Here is an 18,971-nt window from a genome sequence, read left to right on the forward strand (position 1 = left end):
CCAACCCCGCCAAAAAAGGGAATAAGCGGTAGATAATGGATGGATATTGTGTAATTTGGATTAATCACATTTTAAATTTTGCTTAAGGAAAAACCACACTATTTGTACACGAATGCAATTTTATTGTCGCGTCTTCCCAGATTCTTTCGTTCCAAAGCTGTCTAAAATAATGAGAGTGTGACGGTTTGCTGGCATCGTGGTGAGGTTTCGTTCTCTCGTGGATGCAGCGGAATGGAACACAGCAAGAAAGGTAAGAATGATAATCTGTTTAACTATAAAAACAGACTAGGAACAGAAAGACTTGCACATAGGCACTAAGACAAAACAAACAGAAAGACTTGCACATAGGCACTAAGACAAAACAAACAGAAATACTTGCACATAGGCACTAAGACAAAATAAACAGAAAGCGCAAGCATGTAAGCTAGGGACATAAACAAGGCAGGAATAGCGTGGAAGGCAGGAATAGCGTGGAAGCTAACAAGTATCAACTAGTCTTTACCACAATGCGGGAAGAGTGACATCACCTGTTGCATCAAACGGCAAATGAGAATCCGGGAACGAATGACAAACAAAGGCAGTCTTAAATAAGGAGATAATCACAGAGCAGGTGCGCGAGAAACACAAACGGCGGGTGACACAAATACGTAACTATGGCAACGGAAACAAAACAGAAAGTGCCACCAGGAACTAAGGAAGTCGAATACTAAACGGATGTGATGCAAAACAGAACAAAAAACAGAATATGCCATGATCCAAGAAGTGGATCATGACAGAGAGGAGATAAAGACGTGTGAATTATATTTATATAGCGCTTTTCTCTCGTGACTCAAAGCGCTTTACATAGTGAAACCCAATATCTACGTTACATTTAAACCAGTGTGGGTGGCACTGGGAGCAGGTGGGTAAAGTGCCTTGCCCAAGGACACAACTGCAGTGACTAGGATGGTGGAAGCGGGAATCGAACCTGCAACCCTCAAGTTGCTGGCACGGCCACTCTATCAACCGAGCTATGCCGCCCCTAAAGACGTAAGTTTAACAATATATTTCACCAAAAACGAATAATACCAGCGCTGCAGAGAGACAAACGAGCTATCTAAATGTCAAAGCAGTCTCTAAAATGGTTGCCCGTCTTTAATGCTTTTACTGTGCAATCTACTAATAAAAGTATCTATCAATCAATCAATCAATCAATCAATCAATCAATCAAGATGTGTGTGAGAGCATCAAGAACAACAAGCACCAAAGCCAAAGCTAATGATTTGTAGGGTTTTTCAGTATACCGGTACTGATAAAGTATACCAGTACTCCTCAATTAAAATTGGTACTATACCAAATTTGAAAAGTACCAGTACCGGTCTTTCATCTGAATACGGCTGTGTGGCGGTGACTACGGATGATGTTGATTGTGTCAAAACGCACACACAAAAGTGCATACAAGTAATAACATCTTGGAGAGGAAACATTACAAAACACCAGAATTCTACTGGTTAATAAAAAGGGTGCGTTAAGTACAATATGGGGATAGTTGTTACACCTGTCCTGCTGTTCGGTCCGGTGCAGACTGTAGTCAAGGAACATAGGGAATACGTTGCCTTCAGGGTCGATGCCATTTCAATGCCTTTTAATTCATATTTTAACCTTGTAAAATAGTTTTTTTTGACTGTGAGTGTTTAATGCAGTGTAAGATATAATAGAATAGAACAGATTTTATTGTCATTATATTTGCATATAACGAGATTAAAGGACACCAACTTAAGGTGTAGTAGTGGAAACAAATATGGAATAAAAATAAATCACATAAGTAATGAAGATAAAAAATAAGAATTGAAATAAACAGACTACCATCCAATAAAAACAATAAGAAATCCTGTACAATATACAAAAAAAAAATACATGTCTCAAAAAATGAGAATATTGTGATAAAGTCCGTAATTTTCTGTAATGCAACTAAAAACATGAAACATTTTTTCCCACTCCACGCTAGGCCCCCCTTAGGAGCCTAGTTTAGATTGCATTTTTTTACCTATCTTTTTCCCCAGCATTTTACTTTTTCCCATCATTACAAAACACCAGAATTCTACTGGTTAATAAAAAGGGTGCGTTAAGTACAATATGGGGATAGTTGTTACACCTGTGCTGCTGTTCGGTCCGGTGCAGACTGTAGTCAAGGAACATAGGGAATACGTTGCCTTCAGGGTTGATGCCATTTCAATGCCTTTTAGTTCATATTTTAACCTTGTAAAGTTGTTTTTTTGACTGTGAGTGTTTGATGCAGTGTAAGATATAATATAATAGAATAGAACAGACTCTATTGTCATTATATTTGCATATAACGAGATTAAAGGACTCCAACTTAAGGTGTAGTAGTGGAAACAAATATGGAATAAAAATAAATCACATAAGTAATAAAGATAAAAAATAAGAATTGAAATAAACAGATTACTATCCAATAAAAACAATAAGAAATCCTGTACAATATACAAAAAAAATACATGTCTCAAAAAATGACAACATTGTGATAAAGTCCGTAATTTTCTGTAATGCAACTAAAAACATGAAAAAAATTTTCCCACTCCACGCTAGGCCCCCCTTAGGAGCCCAGTCTAGATTGTATTTTTTTTTACCTCTCTTCTTCCCCAGCGTTTTACTATTTCCCATCATTACAAAACACCAGAATTCTACTGGTTAAAAAAAGGGTGCGTTAAGTACAATATGGGGATAGTTGTTACACCTGTCCTGCTGTTCGGTCCGGTGCAGACTGTAGTCAAGGAACATAGGGAATACGTTCCCTTCAGGGTCGATGCCATTTCAATGCCTTTTAATTCATATTTTAACCTTGTAAAATTGTTTTTTTGGACTGTGAGTGTTTAATGCAGTGTAAAATATAATAGAATAGAACGGATTTTATTGTTATTATATTTGCATGTAACGAGATTAAAGGACACCAACTTAAGGTGTAGTAGTGGAAACAAATATGGAATAAAAATAAATCACATAAGTAATAAAGATAAAAAATAAGAATTGAAATAAACAGACTACTATCCAATAAAAACAATAAGAAATCCTGTACAATATACAAAAAAAAAATACATGTCTCAAAAAATGAGAATATTGTGATAAAGTCCGTAATTTTCTGTAATACAACTAAAAACATGAAACATTTTTTCCCACTCCACGCTCTATGTAGGACTGACTTAGTACTAGAGTTCATAATTTTACTTTATAGGTCAAAAATAATAAAAATTTTGCTAAAACCCATTCAAAGCAAAATTTTCGCAAAAAATGCTATTTTTGCCTGTAATTTGAGCCCCTTAAAATGCTTCTAAACTCACCAAACTTGGCACACACATCAGGACTGGCAAAAATTGCGATCTAATGAAAAAAACAAATCCCAATACTCAAAATTGCGCTCTAGTGCAATTTTGGAATAAAACACAGCAAAAACTGCTCCTAGGAAGAAAACACAAACAAAATTGCTTGTAACTTCCAGTAGGAATGCCGGAAAGACATGAAACAAAAACTTCTATGTAGGTCTCACTTAGACCTACATTTAGATAATTGGCATCCTTCGGCAAAAATCAACAGGAAGTTAAAAATTACCCCTTCAAAATACTCACTTCTGGCATATTTTGGCGCGTTTGTCGCTGGAAAAGTTCTCCAGCTGCAGCGACTCCTGGGTGAGGAAGGCCACCGCCAGGTGGAAGTAGTTGTTCCACAGCTGACGATAAAAAAAACAACAACACATGAGCACGGTTCGCATATTTGGAGCTTTACAGATGCCGTACGTCTTCTGCAGTCATGCTCGAAAAGGAGTGGGAAGAAGCAAAGTTTACTTAATCGTACCTCTTTTCCACATCCGTAAAAATGACAAAAACGTGTTTACTTCTTGTTTACTTAGTGTTTTATTCAGAGGCAATTAGAGCAAGAATTTTTAATAATTGGTTTTAAGTACAGTGAAAACACCCACCAATTATTAGGTACACCTGCACAATTCAAGAATATGTATTCAAAATAATATAAAGTACAATAGGAAAATACATTTTTCTAAGCATACATATTTTTGGTATCGTAATAAGTATGATTAAGATGAATGATATGACGGTCGGACGGTTGAAAAATGTGGGAGGAAAATAGGGCTTTGGAAAATCCTGGAATTTTTTTAACTTGAAAAAAGGGAAGTTTGAATTGGTTGAAAAATGTGGAAATGGTGGAAGTTTGAAAAAAAAATGGCCAATTCGTTTTGAATGGGGGGAAAATGTCCCCGAAAACTTGGAAATCTGGGAATTATTGGAATTCAGGCTGAATATTTTGAAGTTGGAAAAGTTTGAATCAATGAAAAATGTTGGTGTTGTGAAACTTTGAAGAATGTCCCATTGATTGTAATAGGAATTTCCCCAAAAATGGCAATTTTGGGCAAAGCGGGGTCTGAATAAGTGAGCAGTCGACAGAAAAAAATGGTGAAAATAGGGCTTTGGAAAACCAGGAATTCTGGGAAGGCCTGGATTTTTTTTAACTTGGAAAAAGGGAAATTTTGAATTTTCTGGAAGGTGGAATGTGTTTGAATTGGTTGAAAAATGTGGAAATGGTGGAAGTTTGAAAAAAATGGCGAATTAATTTTGAATGGGGGGAAAATGTCCCCGAAAACCTGGAAATCTGGGAATTATTGGAATTCAGGCTGAATATTTTGAAGTTGAAATCGTTTGAATCAATGAAAAATGTTGGTGTTGTTTGAAACCAAAAATTCTGGAAAGTCCTGGAATTTTTTTTAACTTGGAAAAAGGGAAATTTTGAATTTTCTGGAAGGTGGAATGTGTTTGAATTGGTTGAAAAATGTGGAAATGGTGGAAGTTTGAAAAAAATGGCCAATTCATTTTGAATGGGGGGAAAATGTCCCCGAAAACTTGGAAATCTGGGAATTATTGGAATTCAGGCTGAATATTTTGAAGTTGAAATCGTTTGAATCAATGAAAAATGTTGGTGTTGTGAAACTTTGAAGAATGTTCCATTGATTTTAATAGGAATTTCCCCCCAAAATTGGCAATTTTGGACAAAGCGGGAATTTAAAAAAAATAATTGTGAAAAACCAAAAAATTTGAGAGGTCTGAATAATTGAGCAGTCGACAGAAAAAAATGGTGAAAATAGGGCTTTGGAAAACCAAAAAGTCTGGAAAGTCCTGGAATTTTTGAATTTTCTGGACAGTGGAATGTGTTTGAATTGGTTGAAAAATGTGGAAATGGTGAAAGTTTAAAAAAATGGCCAATTCATTTTGAATGGGGGGAAAATGTCCCAGAAAACAGGGAATTCTGGAAATTTTTGGAATGTGCCTGCGATTCCCGAATAATAGTAGTAGTAGTAGAAGAAGAAGAAAAATAAGAAGACGAAGAACTGGATGGTTTTCCATTTATTTCAAAAGGAATTTCCCCAAAAATTGGGAATTTCGGGAAAAGCAGGAATTAAAAAAAAAAGGTAAAACAAACAAACAAACTTGAGGTTTGAATAAGTTGAAATAGTTGGTGTTGGAATTTTTCAAATCGGTCGACAAATATCGAAGTAGTAACATGTTCAATTGAGAAATGGAATTCCTGGAATTTCGGGAAAACTGGAAATTTTTCCAGTTCAAAAAATATATTTACTGACTAAGATGAATGATTTGACGGTGGAACGGTTGAAAAATGTGGGAGGAGTAGTCGTCGGAAAAAAAGGGGGAAAATAGGGCTTTGGAAAATCCTGGAATTTTTTTAACTTGAAAAAAGGGAAGTTTGAATTTTCTGGAAAGTTGGAATGTGTTTGAATTGGTTGAAAAATGTGGAAATGGTGGAAGTTTGAAAAAAATGGCCAATTCATTTTGAATGGGGGGAAAATGTCCCCGAAAACCTGGATTTCTGGGAATTTTTGGAATTCAGGCTGAATATTTTGAAGTTGGAACATTTTGAATCAGATGAAAAATGTGGGGGTTGTGAAACTTTGAAGAATGTCCCATTGATTTTAATAGGAATTTCCCCCAAAATTAGGAATTTTGGGCAAAGCGGGAATTTTTTTTTAAATTGTAAAAAAACAAACAAACTTGAGAGGTCTGAATAGTTGAGCAGTCGACAGAAAAAAATGCTGAAAATAGGGCTTTGGAAAACCAAAAATTCTGGAAAGTCCTGGAATTTTTTAACTTGGAAAAAGGGAAATTTTGAATTTTCTGGAATGTGTTAGAATTGGTTGAAAAATTTGGAAATGGTGGAAGTTTGAAAAAAAAATGGCCAATTCATTTTGAATGGGGGAATATGTCCCGGAAAACCTGGATTTCTGGGAATTTTTGGAATTCAGGCTGAATATTTTGAAGTTGGAACATTTTGAATCAGATGAAAAATGTGGGGGTTGTGAAACTTTGAAGAATGTTCCATTGATTTTAATAGGAATTTCCCAAAAAATTGGGAATTTTGGGCAAAGCGGGATTTTTTTTTAAATAGTAAGAAAACAAACAAACTTCAGAGGTCTGAATAGTTGAGCAGACGACAGAAAAAAAGGTGAAAATAGGGCTTTGGAAAACCAGGAATTTTGGGAAGGCCTGGATTTTTTTTAACTTGGAAAAAGGGAAATTTTGAATTTTCTGGAAAGTGGAATGTGTTTGAATTGGTTGAAAAATGTGGAAATGGTGGAAGTTTGAAAAAATGGCCAATTCATTTTGAATGGGGGAAAAATGTCCCGGAAAACCTGGAATTCTGGGAATTTTTGGAATTCAGGCTGAATATTTTGAAGTTGGAACATTTTGAATCAGATGAAAAATGTGGGTGTTGTGAAACTTTGAAGAATGTCTCATTGATTTTAATAGAAATTTCCCCCAAAATTGGTCATTTTGGGCAAAGCGGGAATTTAAAAAAAAATGATTGTGAAAAACAAACAAACTTGAGAGGTCTGAATAAGTGAGCAGTCGACAGAAAAAAATTGTGAAAATAGGGCTTTGGAAAACCAAAACTTCTGGAAAGTCCTGGAATTTTTTTTAACTTGGTAAAAAGGAAATTTTGAATTTTCTGGAAAGTGGAATGTGTTTGAATTGGTTGAAAAATGTGGAAATGGTGGAAGTTTGAAAAAATGGCCAATTCATATTGAATGGGGGGAAAATGTCCTAGAAAACCTGGAATTCTGGGAATTTTTGGAATTCAGGCTGACTATTTTGAAGTTGGAACATTTTGAATCAGATGAAAAATGTGGGGGTTGTGAAACTTTGAAGAATGTCCCATCAATTTTAATAGGAATTTCCCCCCAAAATTGGCAATTTTGGGCAAAGCGGGAATTTAAAAAAAATAATTGTGAAAAACCAAAAAATTTGAGAGGTCTGAATAAGTGAGCAGTCGATAGAAAAAAATGGTGAAAATAGGGCTTTGGAAAACCAAAAAGTCTGGAAAGTCCTGGAATTTTTGAATTTTCTGGACAGTGGAATGTGTTTGAATTGGTTGAAAAATGTGGAAATGGTGAAAGTTTAAAAAAATGGCCAATTCATTTTGAATGGGGGGAAAATGTCCCAGAAAACAGGGAATTCTGGACATTTTTGGAATGTGCCTGCGATTCCCGAATAATAGTAGTAGTAGAAGAAGAAGAAGTACAAGTAGAAGTAGAAGAAGAAGAAAAATAAGAAGACTAAGAACTGGATGGTTTTCCATTTATTTCAAAAGGAATTTCCCCAAAAATTGGGAATTTCGGGAAAAGCCGGAATTTAAAAAAAAAAGGTAAAAAAAACAAACAAACTTGAGGTTTGAATAAGTTGAAAGAGTTGGTGTTGGAATTTTTCGAATCGGTCGACAAACATCGAAGTAGTAACATGTTCAATTGAGAAATGGACTTCCTGGAATTTCGGGAAAACTGGAAATTTTTCCAGTTCAAAAAACATATTTACTGACTAAGATGAATGATTTGACGGTGGAACGGTTGAAAAAAGTGGGAGGAGTAGTCGTCAGAAAAAAAGGGGGAAAATAGGGCTTTGGAAAATCCTGGAATTTTTTTTAACTTGAAAAAAGGGAAGTTTGAATTGGTTGAAAAATGTGGAAATGGTGGAAGTTTGAAAAAAAAATGGCCAATTCATTTTGAATGGGGGGAAAATGTCCCCGAAAACTTGGAAATCTGGGAATTATTGGAATTCAGGCTGAATATTTTGAAGTTGAAACAGTTTGAATCAGATGAAAAATGTTGGTGTTGTGAAACTTTGAAGAATGTCCCATTGATTTTAATAGGAATTTCCCCCCAAAATTGGCAATTTTGGGCAAAGCGGGAATTTTTTTTTTTTAATTGTGAAAAACAAACTTGAGAGGTCTGAATAGTTGAGCAGTCGACAGAAAAAAATGGTGAAAATAGGGCTTTGGAAAACCAAAAATCCTGGAATTTTTTTAACTTGGAAAAAGGGACAGTTTGAATTTTCTGGAAAGTGGAATGTGTTTGAATTGGTTGAAAAATGTGGAAATGGTGGAAGTTTGAAAAAAATGGCCAATTCATTTTGAATGGGGGGAAAATGTCCCGGAAAACCTGGAATTCTGGGAATTTTTGGAATTCAGGCTGAATATTTTGAAGTTGAAATCGTTTGAATCAATGAAAAAATGTTGGCGTTGTGAAACTTTGAAGAATGTCCCATTGATTTTAATAGGAATTTCCCCCAAAATTGGCAATTTTGGGCAAAGCGGGAATTTAAAAAAAAGAATTGTGAAAAACCAAAAAATTTGAGAGGTCTGAATAAGTGAGCAGTCGACAGAAAAAAATGGTGAAAATAGGGCTTTGGAAAACCAAAAAGTCTGGAAAGTCCTGGAATTTTTGAATTTTCTGGCAAGTGGAATGTGTTTGAATTGGTTGAAAAATGTGGAAATGGTGGAAGTTTGAAAAAATGGCCAATTCATTTTGAATAGGGGGAAAATGTCCCGGAAAACAGGGAATTCTGGGAATTTTTGGAATGTGCCTGCGATTCCCGAATAATAGTAGTAGTAGTAGAAGAAGAAGTACAAGTAGAAGTAGAAGAAGAAGAAAAAGAAGAAGACGAAAAACTAGATGGTTTTCCATTTATTTCAAAAGGAATTTCCCCCAAAATTGGGAATTTCGGGAAAAGCAGGAATTAAAAAAAAAAAAGGTAAAACAAACAAACAAACTTGAGGTTTGAATAAGTTGAAATAGTTGGTGGTGGAATTTTTCAAATCGGTCGACAAATATCGAAGTAGTAACATGTTCAATTGAGAAATGGACTTCCTGGAATTTCGGGAAAACTGGAAATTTTTCCAGTTCAAAAAACATATTTACTGACTAAGATGAATGATTTGACGGTGGAACGGTTGAAAAAAGTGGGAGGAGTAGTCGCCAGAAAAAAAGGGGGAAAATAGGGCTTTGGAAAATCCTGGAATTTTTTTTAACTTGAAAAAAGGGAAGTTTGAGTTGGTTGAAAAATGTGGAAATGGTGGAAGTTTGAAAAAAAAATGGCCAATTCATTTTGAATGGGGGGAAAATGTCCCCGAAAACTTGGAAATCTGGGAATTATTGGAATTCAGGCTGAATATTTTGAAGTTGGAACATTTTGAATCAGATGAAAAATGTGGGGGTTGTGAAACTTTGAAGAATGTTCCATTGATTTTAATAGGAATTTCCCCAAAAATTAGGAATTTTGGGCAAAGCGGGAATTTTTTTTTAAATTGTAAAAAAACAAACAAACTTGAGAGGTCTGAATAGTTGAGCAGTCGACAGAAAAAAATGCTGAAAATAGGGCTTTGGAAAACCAAAAATTCTGGAAAGTCCTGGACTTTTTTTAACTTGGAAAAAGGGAAATTTTGAATTTTTTGGAATGTGTTAGAATTGGTTGAAAAATGTGGAAATGGTGGAAGTTTGAAAAAATGGCCAATTCATACTGAATGGGGGGAAAATGTCCCGGAAAACCTGGAATTCTGGGAATTTTTGGAATTCAGGCTGAATATTTTGAAGTTGGAACATTTTGAATCAGATGAAAAATGTGGGGGTTGTGAAACTTTGAAGAATGTTCCATTGATTTTAATAGGAATTTCCCCAAAAATTAGGAATTTTGGGCAAAGCGGGAATTTTTTTTTTAAATTGTAAAAAAACAAACAAACTTGAGAGGTCTGAATAGTTGAGCAGTCGACAAAAAAAATGCTGAAAATAGGGCTTTGGAAAACCAGGAATTCTGGGAAGGCCTGGCATTTTTTTTTAAAGGGAAATTTTGAATTTTCTGGAAAGTGGAATGTGTTTGAATTGGTTGAAAAATGTGGAAATGGTGGAAGTTTGAAAAAAATGGCCAATTCATACTGAATGGGGGGAAAATGTCCCGAAAAACCTGGAATTGTGGGAAATCTGGGAATTATTGGAATTCAGGCTGATTATTTTGAAGTTGAAACAGTTTGAATCAATGAAAAATGCTGGTGTTGTGAAACTTTGAAGAATGTCCCATTGAGTTTAATAGGAATTTCCCCAAAAATTGGCAATTTTGGGAAAAGTGGGAATTTTTTTTTTTTTTTTAAATGGTTAAAAAAAAGTTGAAATGGTTGGTGTTGGGTTTATTTTTATTTTATTTATTTTTTGTCATGAAAAAGGGATTTTTTTTAAAAATGAAAAAAAAGGGAGGTTGTTTGGGTTGGTGCACTAATGTAAGTGTATCTTGTGTTTTTATGTTAATTTAATTAAAAATAAATAAAATAAATAAATAATAAATTATTCTGCGGCCTGGTACCAATCGAGGTGGTTGTGGACCACTGTTTTGGAGCATTCACACAATAATCAATAATAATTATTATTATTGGCACAAACGTGATGCATCCCTTGTATGTGGATAGAGCAGATGTACCTAATGTAGTGTCCCTGAAGCGTTCTGTATTCTTTGCAGCATTCTCCGACCTTTTGGTCCGGGTCCTAACTGGAGCGAATAATTCTAACCCCCCTCCCCCCACAAGCTTGGTGGCGGACTGGACAAAGAGCGGGAAATAAAAAGCAAACACAAGTTCATCTCTTACCTGCAGCTCAAAGTTGGTTTGATCCAGAAATTTCTTGTTCAGCACGGCCGCATACTGATTAATGGCCCGCAGGAAGACCCTGCACAGATAAGAGGAGGCACATCTGATAAGTTTGCGCACCTTCAAAGATTTAAAATGAAAAAAAAAAAAAAAAAAAAAGCAACTTATTATTGGATTTTTACTTTTTTTATTCCCTTTTTTTCCGCGGCATCAAAGGTCACTTTTTGAGAAAAACACACAGCCCGCAGCTATTAACACACACACACCTTGTAAAAGCCAGCGTGGCGAGCGCAGGAATAAAAGCTAATGTTGCAGCCCGCTGAGCAAATACTTGCTGTAGGAACAGTGGAGTTGGCAATTAGCGGCACTGAAATGATACATGCTAACCAGCTGTGTTTGCCCGCTTGTTTGTTGCAGTGCAATAAAGATCACTCACAGGAATGGAAGCCATCCAGCTCCTTTTGGGCGTTTGATTTCAAAGTTGTCTCTGGCCTCCGCAAGGCATAAATGCGGGGAAAATGTCCCGGAAAACCTGGAATTCTGGCAATTTTTGGAATTTGTCAAGGGAAAGTCCGCGATTCCCGAATAGGCTCAACAGTTTGAAATCGCAACGGTTGAAGAAGCAGAAGAAGAAGAAGAAGAAGAAAAATAAAATAATACTAATAATAATAAGAAGAAGAAGACCGGAAAAACAGGAATTCTGGCAATTTTTGGAATTTGTCAAGGGAAAGCCCGCGATTCCCGAATAGGCTCAATAGTTTGAAATCGGAACGGTTGAAGAAGCAGAAGAAGAAGAAGAAGAAGAAAAAGAAAATAATAATAATAATAATAATAATAATAAGAAGAAGAAGAAGAACAAGAAGCAGACCGGAAAACCTGGAATTCTGGCAATTTTTGGAATTTGTCAAGGGAAAGCCCGCGATTCCCGAATAGGCTCAACAGTTTGAAATCTGAACGGTTGAAGAAGCAGAAGAAGAAGAAGAAGAAGAAGAAGAAAAAGAAGAAAAATAAAATAATAATAATAATAATAAGAAAAACTAGAATTCTGGCAATTTGTGGAATTTGTCAAGGGAAAGCCCGCGATTCCCGAATAGGCTCAGCAGTTTGAAATCGGAACGGTTGAAGAAGCAGAAGAAGAAGAAGAAGAAAAATAAAATAAAAATAATAATAATAATAATAATAATAATAAGACCGGAAAACCTGGAATTCTGGCAGTTTTTGGAATTTGTCAAGGGAAAGCCCGCGATTCCCGAATAGGCTCAACAGTTTGAAATCGGAACTGTTGAAGAAGCAGAAGAAGAAGAAGAAGCAGAAGAAGAAGAAAAAGAAAATAATAATAATAATAATAAGACCGGAAAACCTGGAATTCTGGCAATTTTTGGAATTTGTCAAGGGAAAGTCCGCGATTCCCGAATAGGCTCAACAGTTTGAAATCGCAACGGTTGAAGAAGCAGAAGAAGAAGAAGAAGAAGAAGAAGAAGAAAAAGAAAATAATAATAATAATAATAATAATAAGACCGGAAAAACTGGAATTCTGGCAATTTTTGGAATTTGTCAAGGGAAAGCCCACGATTCCCGAATAGGCTCAACAGTTTGAAATCGGAACGGTTGAAGAAGCAGAAGAAGAAGAAGAAGAAGAAGAAGAAGAAGAAGAAGAAAAAGAAGAAGAAAAAGAAAATAATAATAATAATAATAATAATAATAATAATAAGAAGAAGACCGGAAAAACTGGAATTCTGGCAATTTTTGGAATTTGTCAAGGGAAAGCCCGGTTCCCGAATAGGCTCACCAGTTTGAAATCGGAACGGTTGAAGAAGCAGAAGAAGAAGAAGAAGAAGAAGAAGAAGAAGAAAAGAAGAAGAAGAAGAAAACCGGAAAACCTAGAATTCTGGCAATTTTTGGAATTTGTCAAGGGAAAGCCCGCGATTCTCGAATAGGCTCAACAGTTTCAAGTCGGAACGGTTGAAGAAGAAGAAGAAGAAGAAGAAGAAGAAGAAGAAGCAGAAGAAGAAGAAGAACAGCATAAATGCGGGAAAAACGTACCGGAAAACCTGGAATTCTGGCAATTTTTGGAATTTGTCAAGGGAAAGCCCGCGATTCCTGAATAGGCTCAACAGTTTCAAGTCGGAACGGTTGAAGAAGAAGAAGAAGAAGAAGAAGAAGAACAGCATAAATGCAGGAAAAACGTACCGGAAAACCTGGAATTCTGGCAATTTTTGGAATTTGTCAAGGGAAAGCCCGCGTTTCCTGAATAGGCTCAACAGTTTGAAATTGGAACAGTTGAAGAAGCAGAAGAAGAAGAAGAAGAAGAAGAAGAAGAAGAAGAAGAAGAAGAAGAAGAAGAAAAATAAAATAATAATACTAATAATAATAAGAAGACCGGAAAACCTGGAATTCTGGCAATTTTTGGAATTTGTCAAGGGAAAGCCCGCGATTCCCGAATAGGCTCAACAGTTTGAAATCGGAACGGTTGAAGAAGCAGAAGAAGAAGAAGAAGAAAAAGAAAATAATAATAAAAATAATAATAATAATAATAAGAAGAAGAAGCAGACCGGAAAACCTGGAATTCTGTCAATTTTTGGAATTTGTCAAGGGAAAGCCCGCGATTCCCGAATAGGCTCAACAGTTTGAAATCGGAATGGTTGAAGAAGAAGAAAAAGAAGAAGAAGAAGAGCATAAATGTGGGAAAAATGTCCCGGAAAACCTGGAATTCTGGCAATTTTTGGAATTTGTTAAGGGAAAGTCTGCGATTCCCGAATAGGCTCAACAGTTTGAAGTCGGAACGGTTAAAGAAGCAGAAGAAGAAGAAAAAGAAGAAGGAAAAAAAAAAGAGGAAGAAGAAGAAAAAGAAGAAGAACACCGGAAAACCTGGAATTCTGGCAATTTTTGGAATTTGTCAAGGGAAAGCCCGCAATTCCCGAATAGGCTCAACAGTTTCAAGTCGGAACGGTTGAAGAAGAAAAAGAAGAAGAAGAAGAAAAAGAAGAAGAAGAAGAACAGCATAAATTCAGGAAAAATGTCTTGGAAAACCTAGAATTCTGGCAATTTTCGGAATTTGTCAAGGGAATGTCCGCGATTCCCGAATAGGCTCAACAGTTTGAAATCGGAACGGTTGAAGAAGCAAAAGAAGAAGAAGGAAAAGAAAAAGAAAAAAAGTGTTAGAAGAAGAAGAAGAAGAAGAAGAAGAAGAAGAAGAAGACCGGAAAACTTGGAATTCTGACAATTTTTGGAATTTGTCAAGGGAAAGCCCGTGATTCCCGAATAGGCTCAACAGTTTCAAGTCGGAACCGTTGAAGAAGAAGAAGAAGAAGAAGAAGAAGAAGAAGAAGAAGAAGAAGAAGAAGAAGAAGAAAAAGAAGACGAACAGCATAAATGCGGGGAAAATGTCCCGGAAAACCTAGAATTCTGGCAATTTTTGGAATTTGGCAAGGGAAATCCCGCGATTCCCAAATAGGCTCAACAGTTTCAAGTCGGAATGGTTTGAATCGGGTGAAAAGAGGAGGATAGATGAGGTGATTCCATCAGGAATTGTGTGTGAATGCTGAAGTTGAACTGAAATGTATACTAGTGTTGGTCTAGTACCGCAATACTGATGAATCATACTCGGTACTATACCGCCTCTAAAAAGTACCGGTCCACCCCCGTGGTCGTCACGTACTGTCATTGTTGGTTTTATTAGAAACAGCAGTGCTCCTGTCATATAGAGGATCTTTGACACGTGTTTTTGCAGTAGGACTTCAGAAACAGCAGTTCTTCTGTCACATAGAGGATCTTTGACTCGTGTTTTTGCAGTTGGACTGTAGAAAAAACAGTGCTCCTGTCAAATAGAGGATCTTTGACTCGTGTTTTTGCAGTAAGACTTTAGAAACAGCAGTGCTCCTGTCAAATAGAGGATCTTTGACTAGTTTTTTGCAGTATGACTTTAGAAACAGCAGTGCTCCTGTCCTATAGAGGATCTTTGACTAGGTTGTTTGCAGTAAAACTTTAAAAACAGCAGTGCTCCTGTCATATTAGGATCTTTGTCTAGGGTTTTTGCAGTAGGACTTCAGAAACAGCAGTGCTCCTGTCAAATAGAGGATCTTTGACTAGTTTTTTTGCAGTAAGACTTTAAAAACAGCAGTGCTCCTGTCAAATAGAGGAACTTTGCCTAGTTTTATTGCAGTAAGACTTTAAAAACAGCAGTGCTCCTGTCAAATAGAGGATCTTTGACTAGTTTTTTGCAGTAGGACTTTAAAAACAGCAGTGCTCCTGTCATATAGAGGATCTTTGACTAGTGCTTTTGCAGTAACACTTTAAAAACAGCAGTGCTTCTGTCACATGGAGGATCTTTGACTAGTTTTTTGCAGTAGGACTTCAGAAACAGCAGTTCTTCTGTCATATAGAGGATCTTTGACTCGTGTTTTTGCAGTAGGACTTTAGAAAAAACAGTGCTCCTGTCAAATAGAGGATCTTTGACAAGTTTTTTTGCATTTAGACTTTAAAAACAGCAGTGCTCCTGTCAAATAGAGGAACTTTGACTAGTTTTTTTGCAGTAAGACTTTAAAAACAGCAGTGCTCCTGTCAAATAGAGGATCTTTGACTAGTTTTTTGCAGTAGGACTTCCGAAACAGCAGTGCTCCTGTCAAATAAGAGGATATTTGACTACGGTTTTTACAGTATGACTTTAGAAACAGCAGTGCTCCTGTCATATAGAGGATCTTTGACAAGGGTGTTTGCAGTGTAACTTGAAAAACAGCAGTGCTCCTGTCATATAGAGGATCTTTGACACATGTTTTTGCAGTAGGACTTCAGAAACAGCAGTTCTTCTGTCACATAGAGGATCTTTGACTCGTGTTTTTGCAGTTGGACTGTAGAAAAACAGTGCTCCTGTCAAATAGAGGATCTTTGACTAGTTTTTCTGCAGTAAGACTTTAAAAACAGCAGTGCTCCCGTCAAATAGAGGATCTTTGACTAGGGTTTTTACAGTACAACTTTAAAAACACCAGTGCTCCTGTCATATAGAGGATCTTTGACTAGTGTTTTTGCAGTAGGACTTTAGAAACAGCAGTGCTCCCGTCAAATAGAGGATCTTTGACTAGGGTTTTTACAGTATAACTTTAAAAACACCAGTGCTCCTGTCAAATAGAAGATCTTTGACTAGTGTTATGGCAGTAAGACTTTAGAAACAGCAGTGCTCCTGTCAAATGGAGGATCTTTGCAGTATGACTTCAGAAACACCACTGCTTCTGTCATATAGAGGATCTTTGACTCGTGTTTTTGCAGTAAGACTTCAGAAACAGCAGTGCTTCTGTAATATAGAGGATCTTTGACTCGTGTTTTTGCAGTAAGACTTTCGAAACAGCAGTGCTCCTGTCAAATAGAGGATCTTTGACTAGTTTTTTGCAGTAGGACTTTCGAAACAGCAGTGCTCCTGTCAAATAAGAGGATATTTGACTACGGTTTTTACAGTATGACTTTAGAAACAGCAGTGCTCCTGTCATATAGAGGATCTTTGACAAGGGTGTTTGCAGTGTAACTTTAAAAACAGCAGTGCTCCTGTCATATAGAGGATCTTTGACACGTGTTTTTGCAGTAGGACTTCAGAAACAGCAGTTCTTCTGTCACATAGAGGATCTTTGACTCGTGTTTTTGCAGTTGGACTGTAGAAAAAACAGTGCTCCTGTCAAATAGAGGATCTTTGACTAGTTTTTCTGCAGTAAGACTTTAAAAACAGCAGTGCTCCTGTCAAATAGAGGATCTTTGACTCGTGTTTTTGCAGTAAGACTTTAGAAACAGCAGTGCTCCTGTCAAATAGAGGATCTTTGACTAGTTTTTTGCAGTATGACTTTAGAAACAGCAGTGCTCCTGTCCTATAGAGGATCTTTGACTAGGTTGTTTGCAGTAAAACTTTAAAAACAGCAGTGCTCCTGTCATATTAGGATCTTTGTCTAGGGTTTTTGCAGTAGGACTTCAGAAACAGCAGTGCTCCTGTCAAATAGAGGATCTTTGACTAGTTTTTTTGCAGTAAGACTTTAAAAACAGCAGTGCTCCTGTCAAATAGAGGAACTTTGCCTAGTTTTATTGCAGTAAGACTTTAAAAACAGCAGTGCTCCTGTCAAATAGAGGATCTTTGACTAGTTTTTTGCAGTAGGACTTTAAAAACAGCAGTGCTCCTGTCATATAGAGGATCTTTGACTAGTGCTTTTGCAGTAACACTTTAAAAACAGCAGTGCTTCTGTCACATGGAGGATCTTTGACTAGTTTTTTGCAGTAGGACTTCAGAAACAGCAGTTCTTCTGTCATATAGAGGATCTTTGACTCGTGTTTTTGCAGTAGGACTTTAGAAAAAACAGTGCTCCTGTCAAATAGAGGATCTTTGACAAGTTTTTTTGCATTTAGACTTTAAAAACAGCAGTGCTCCTGTCAAATAGAGGAACTTTGACTAGTTTTTTTGCAGTAAGACTTTAAAAACAGCAGTGCTCCTGTCAAATAGAGGATCTTTGACTAGTTTTTTGCAGTAGGACTTCCGAAACAGCAGTGCTCCTGTCAAATAAGAGGATATTTGACTACGGTTTTTACAGTATGACTTTAGAAACAGCAGTGCTCCTGTCATATAGAGGATCTTTGACAAGGGTGTTTGCAGTGTAACTTGAAAAACAGCAGTGCTCCTGTCATATAGAGGATCTTTGACACATGTTTTTGCAGTAGGACTTCAGAAACAACAGTTCTTCTGTCACATAGAGGATCTTTGACTCGTGTTTTTGCAGTTGGACTGTAGAAAAACAGTGCTCCTGTCAAATAGAGGATCTTTGACTAGTTTTTCTGCAGTAAGACTTTAAAAACAGCAGTGCTCCCGTCAAATAGAGGATCTTTGACTAGGGTTTTTACAGTACAACTTTAAAAACACCAGTGCTCCTGTCATATAGAGGATCTTTGACTAGTGTTTTTGCAGTAGGACTTTAGAAACAGCAGTGCTCCCGTCAAATATAGGATCTTTGACTAGGGTTTTTACAGTATAACTTTAAAAACACCAGTGCTCCTGTCAAATAGAAGATCTTTGACTAGTGTTATGGCAGTAAGACTTTAGAAACAGCAGTGCTCCTGTCAAATAGAGGATCTTTGCAGTATGACTTCAGAAACACCACTGCTTCTGTCATATAGAGGATCTTTGACTCGTGTTTTTGCAGTAAGACTTCAGAAACAGCAGTGCTTCTGTAATATAGAGGATCTTTGACTCGTGTTTTTGCAGTAAGACTTTCGAAACAGCAGTGCTCCTGTCAAATAGAGGATCTTTGACTAGTTTTTTGCAGTAGGACTTTCGAAACAGCAGTGCTCCTGTCAAATAAGAGGATATTTGACTACGGTTTTTACAGTATGACTTTAGAAACAGCAGTGCTCCTGTCATATAGAGGATCTTTGACAAGGGTGTTTGCAGTGTAACTTTAAAAACAGCAGTGCTCCTGTCATATAGAGGATCTTTGACACGTGTTTTTGCAGTAGGACTTCAGAAACAGCAGTTCTTCTGTCACATAGAGGATCTTTGACTCGTGTTTTTGCAGTTGGACTGTAGAAAAAACAGTGCTCCTGTCAAATAGAGGATCTTTGACTAGTTTTTCTGCAGTAAGACTTTAAAAACAGCAGTGCTCCTGTCAAATAGAGGATCTTTGACTCGTGTTTTTGCAGTAAGACTTTAGAAACAGCAGTGCTCCTGTCAAATAGAGGATCTTTGACTAGTTTTTTGCAGTATGACTTTAGAAACAGCAGTGCTCCTGTCCTATAGAGGATCTTTGACTAGGTTGTTTGCAGTAAAACTTTAAAAACAGCAGTGCTCCTGTCATATTAGGATCTTTGACTAGGGTTTTTGCAGTATGACTTCAGAAACAGCATTGCTTCTGTCATATAGAGGATCTTTGACCCGTGTTTTTGCAGTAGGACTTTAGAAAAAACAGTGCTCTGTCAAATAGAGGATCTTTGACAAGTTTTTTGCAGTAGGACTTTAGAAACAGCAGTGC

General features: G+C 36.6%; 1 protein-coding gene across 2 annotated transcripts in view; it reads right to left on the minus strand.

The window, feature by feature from the left end:
* Nucleotides 1-18,971, minus strand: part of dock1 (dedicator of cytokinesis 1) — a 537,727-nt gene that overhangs the window by 99,603 nt on the left and 419,153 nt on the right. For both annotated transcript variants that reach the window (XM_061907548.1, XM_061907547.1), the window contains exons 30-31: nucleotides 10,981-11,059; nucleotides 3,621-3,721 (exon numbers count right to left, since the gene is read on the minus strand). In XM_061907548.1, coding sequence (XP_061763532.1) covers nucleotides 3,621-3,721; nucleotides 10,981-11,059 — 180 coding nt within the window. The remainder of the gene's footprint in view (nucleotides 1-3,620; nucleotides 3,722-10,980; nucleotides 11,060-18,971) is intronic.

The sequence above is a fragment of the Nerophis ophidion genome, linkage group LG08 (assembly GCF_033978795.1).
Source record: "Nerophis ophidion isolate RoL-2023_Sa linkage group LG08, RoL_Noph_v1.0, whole genome shotgun sequence".
In the NCBI taxonomy this organism is placed as follows: Eukaryota; Metazoa; Chordata; class Actinopteri; order Syngnathiformes; family Syngnathidae; genus Nerophis; species Nerophis ophidion.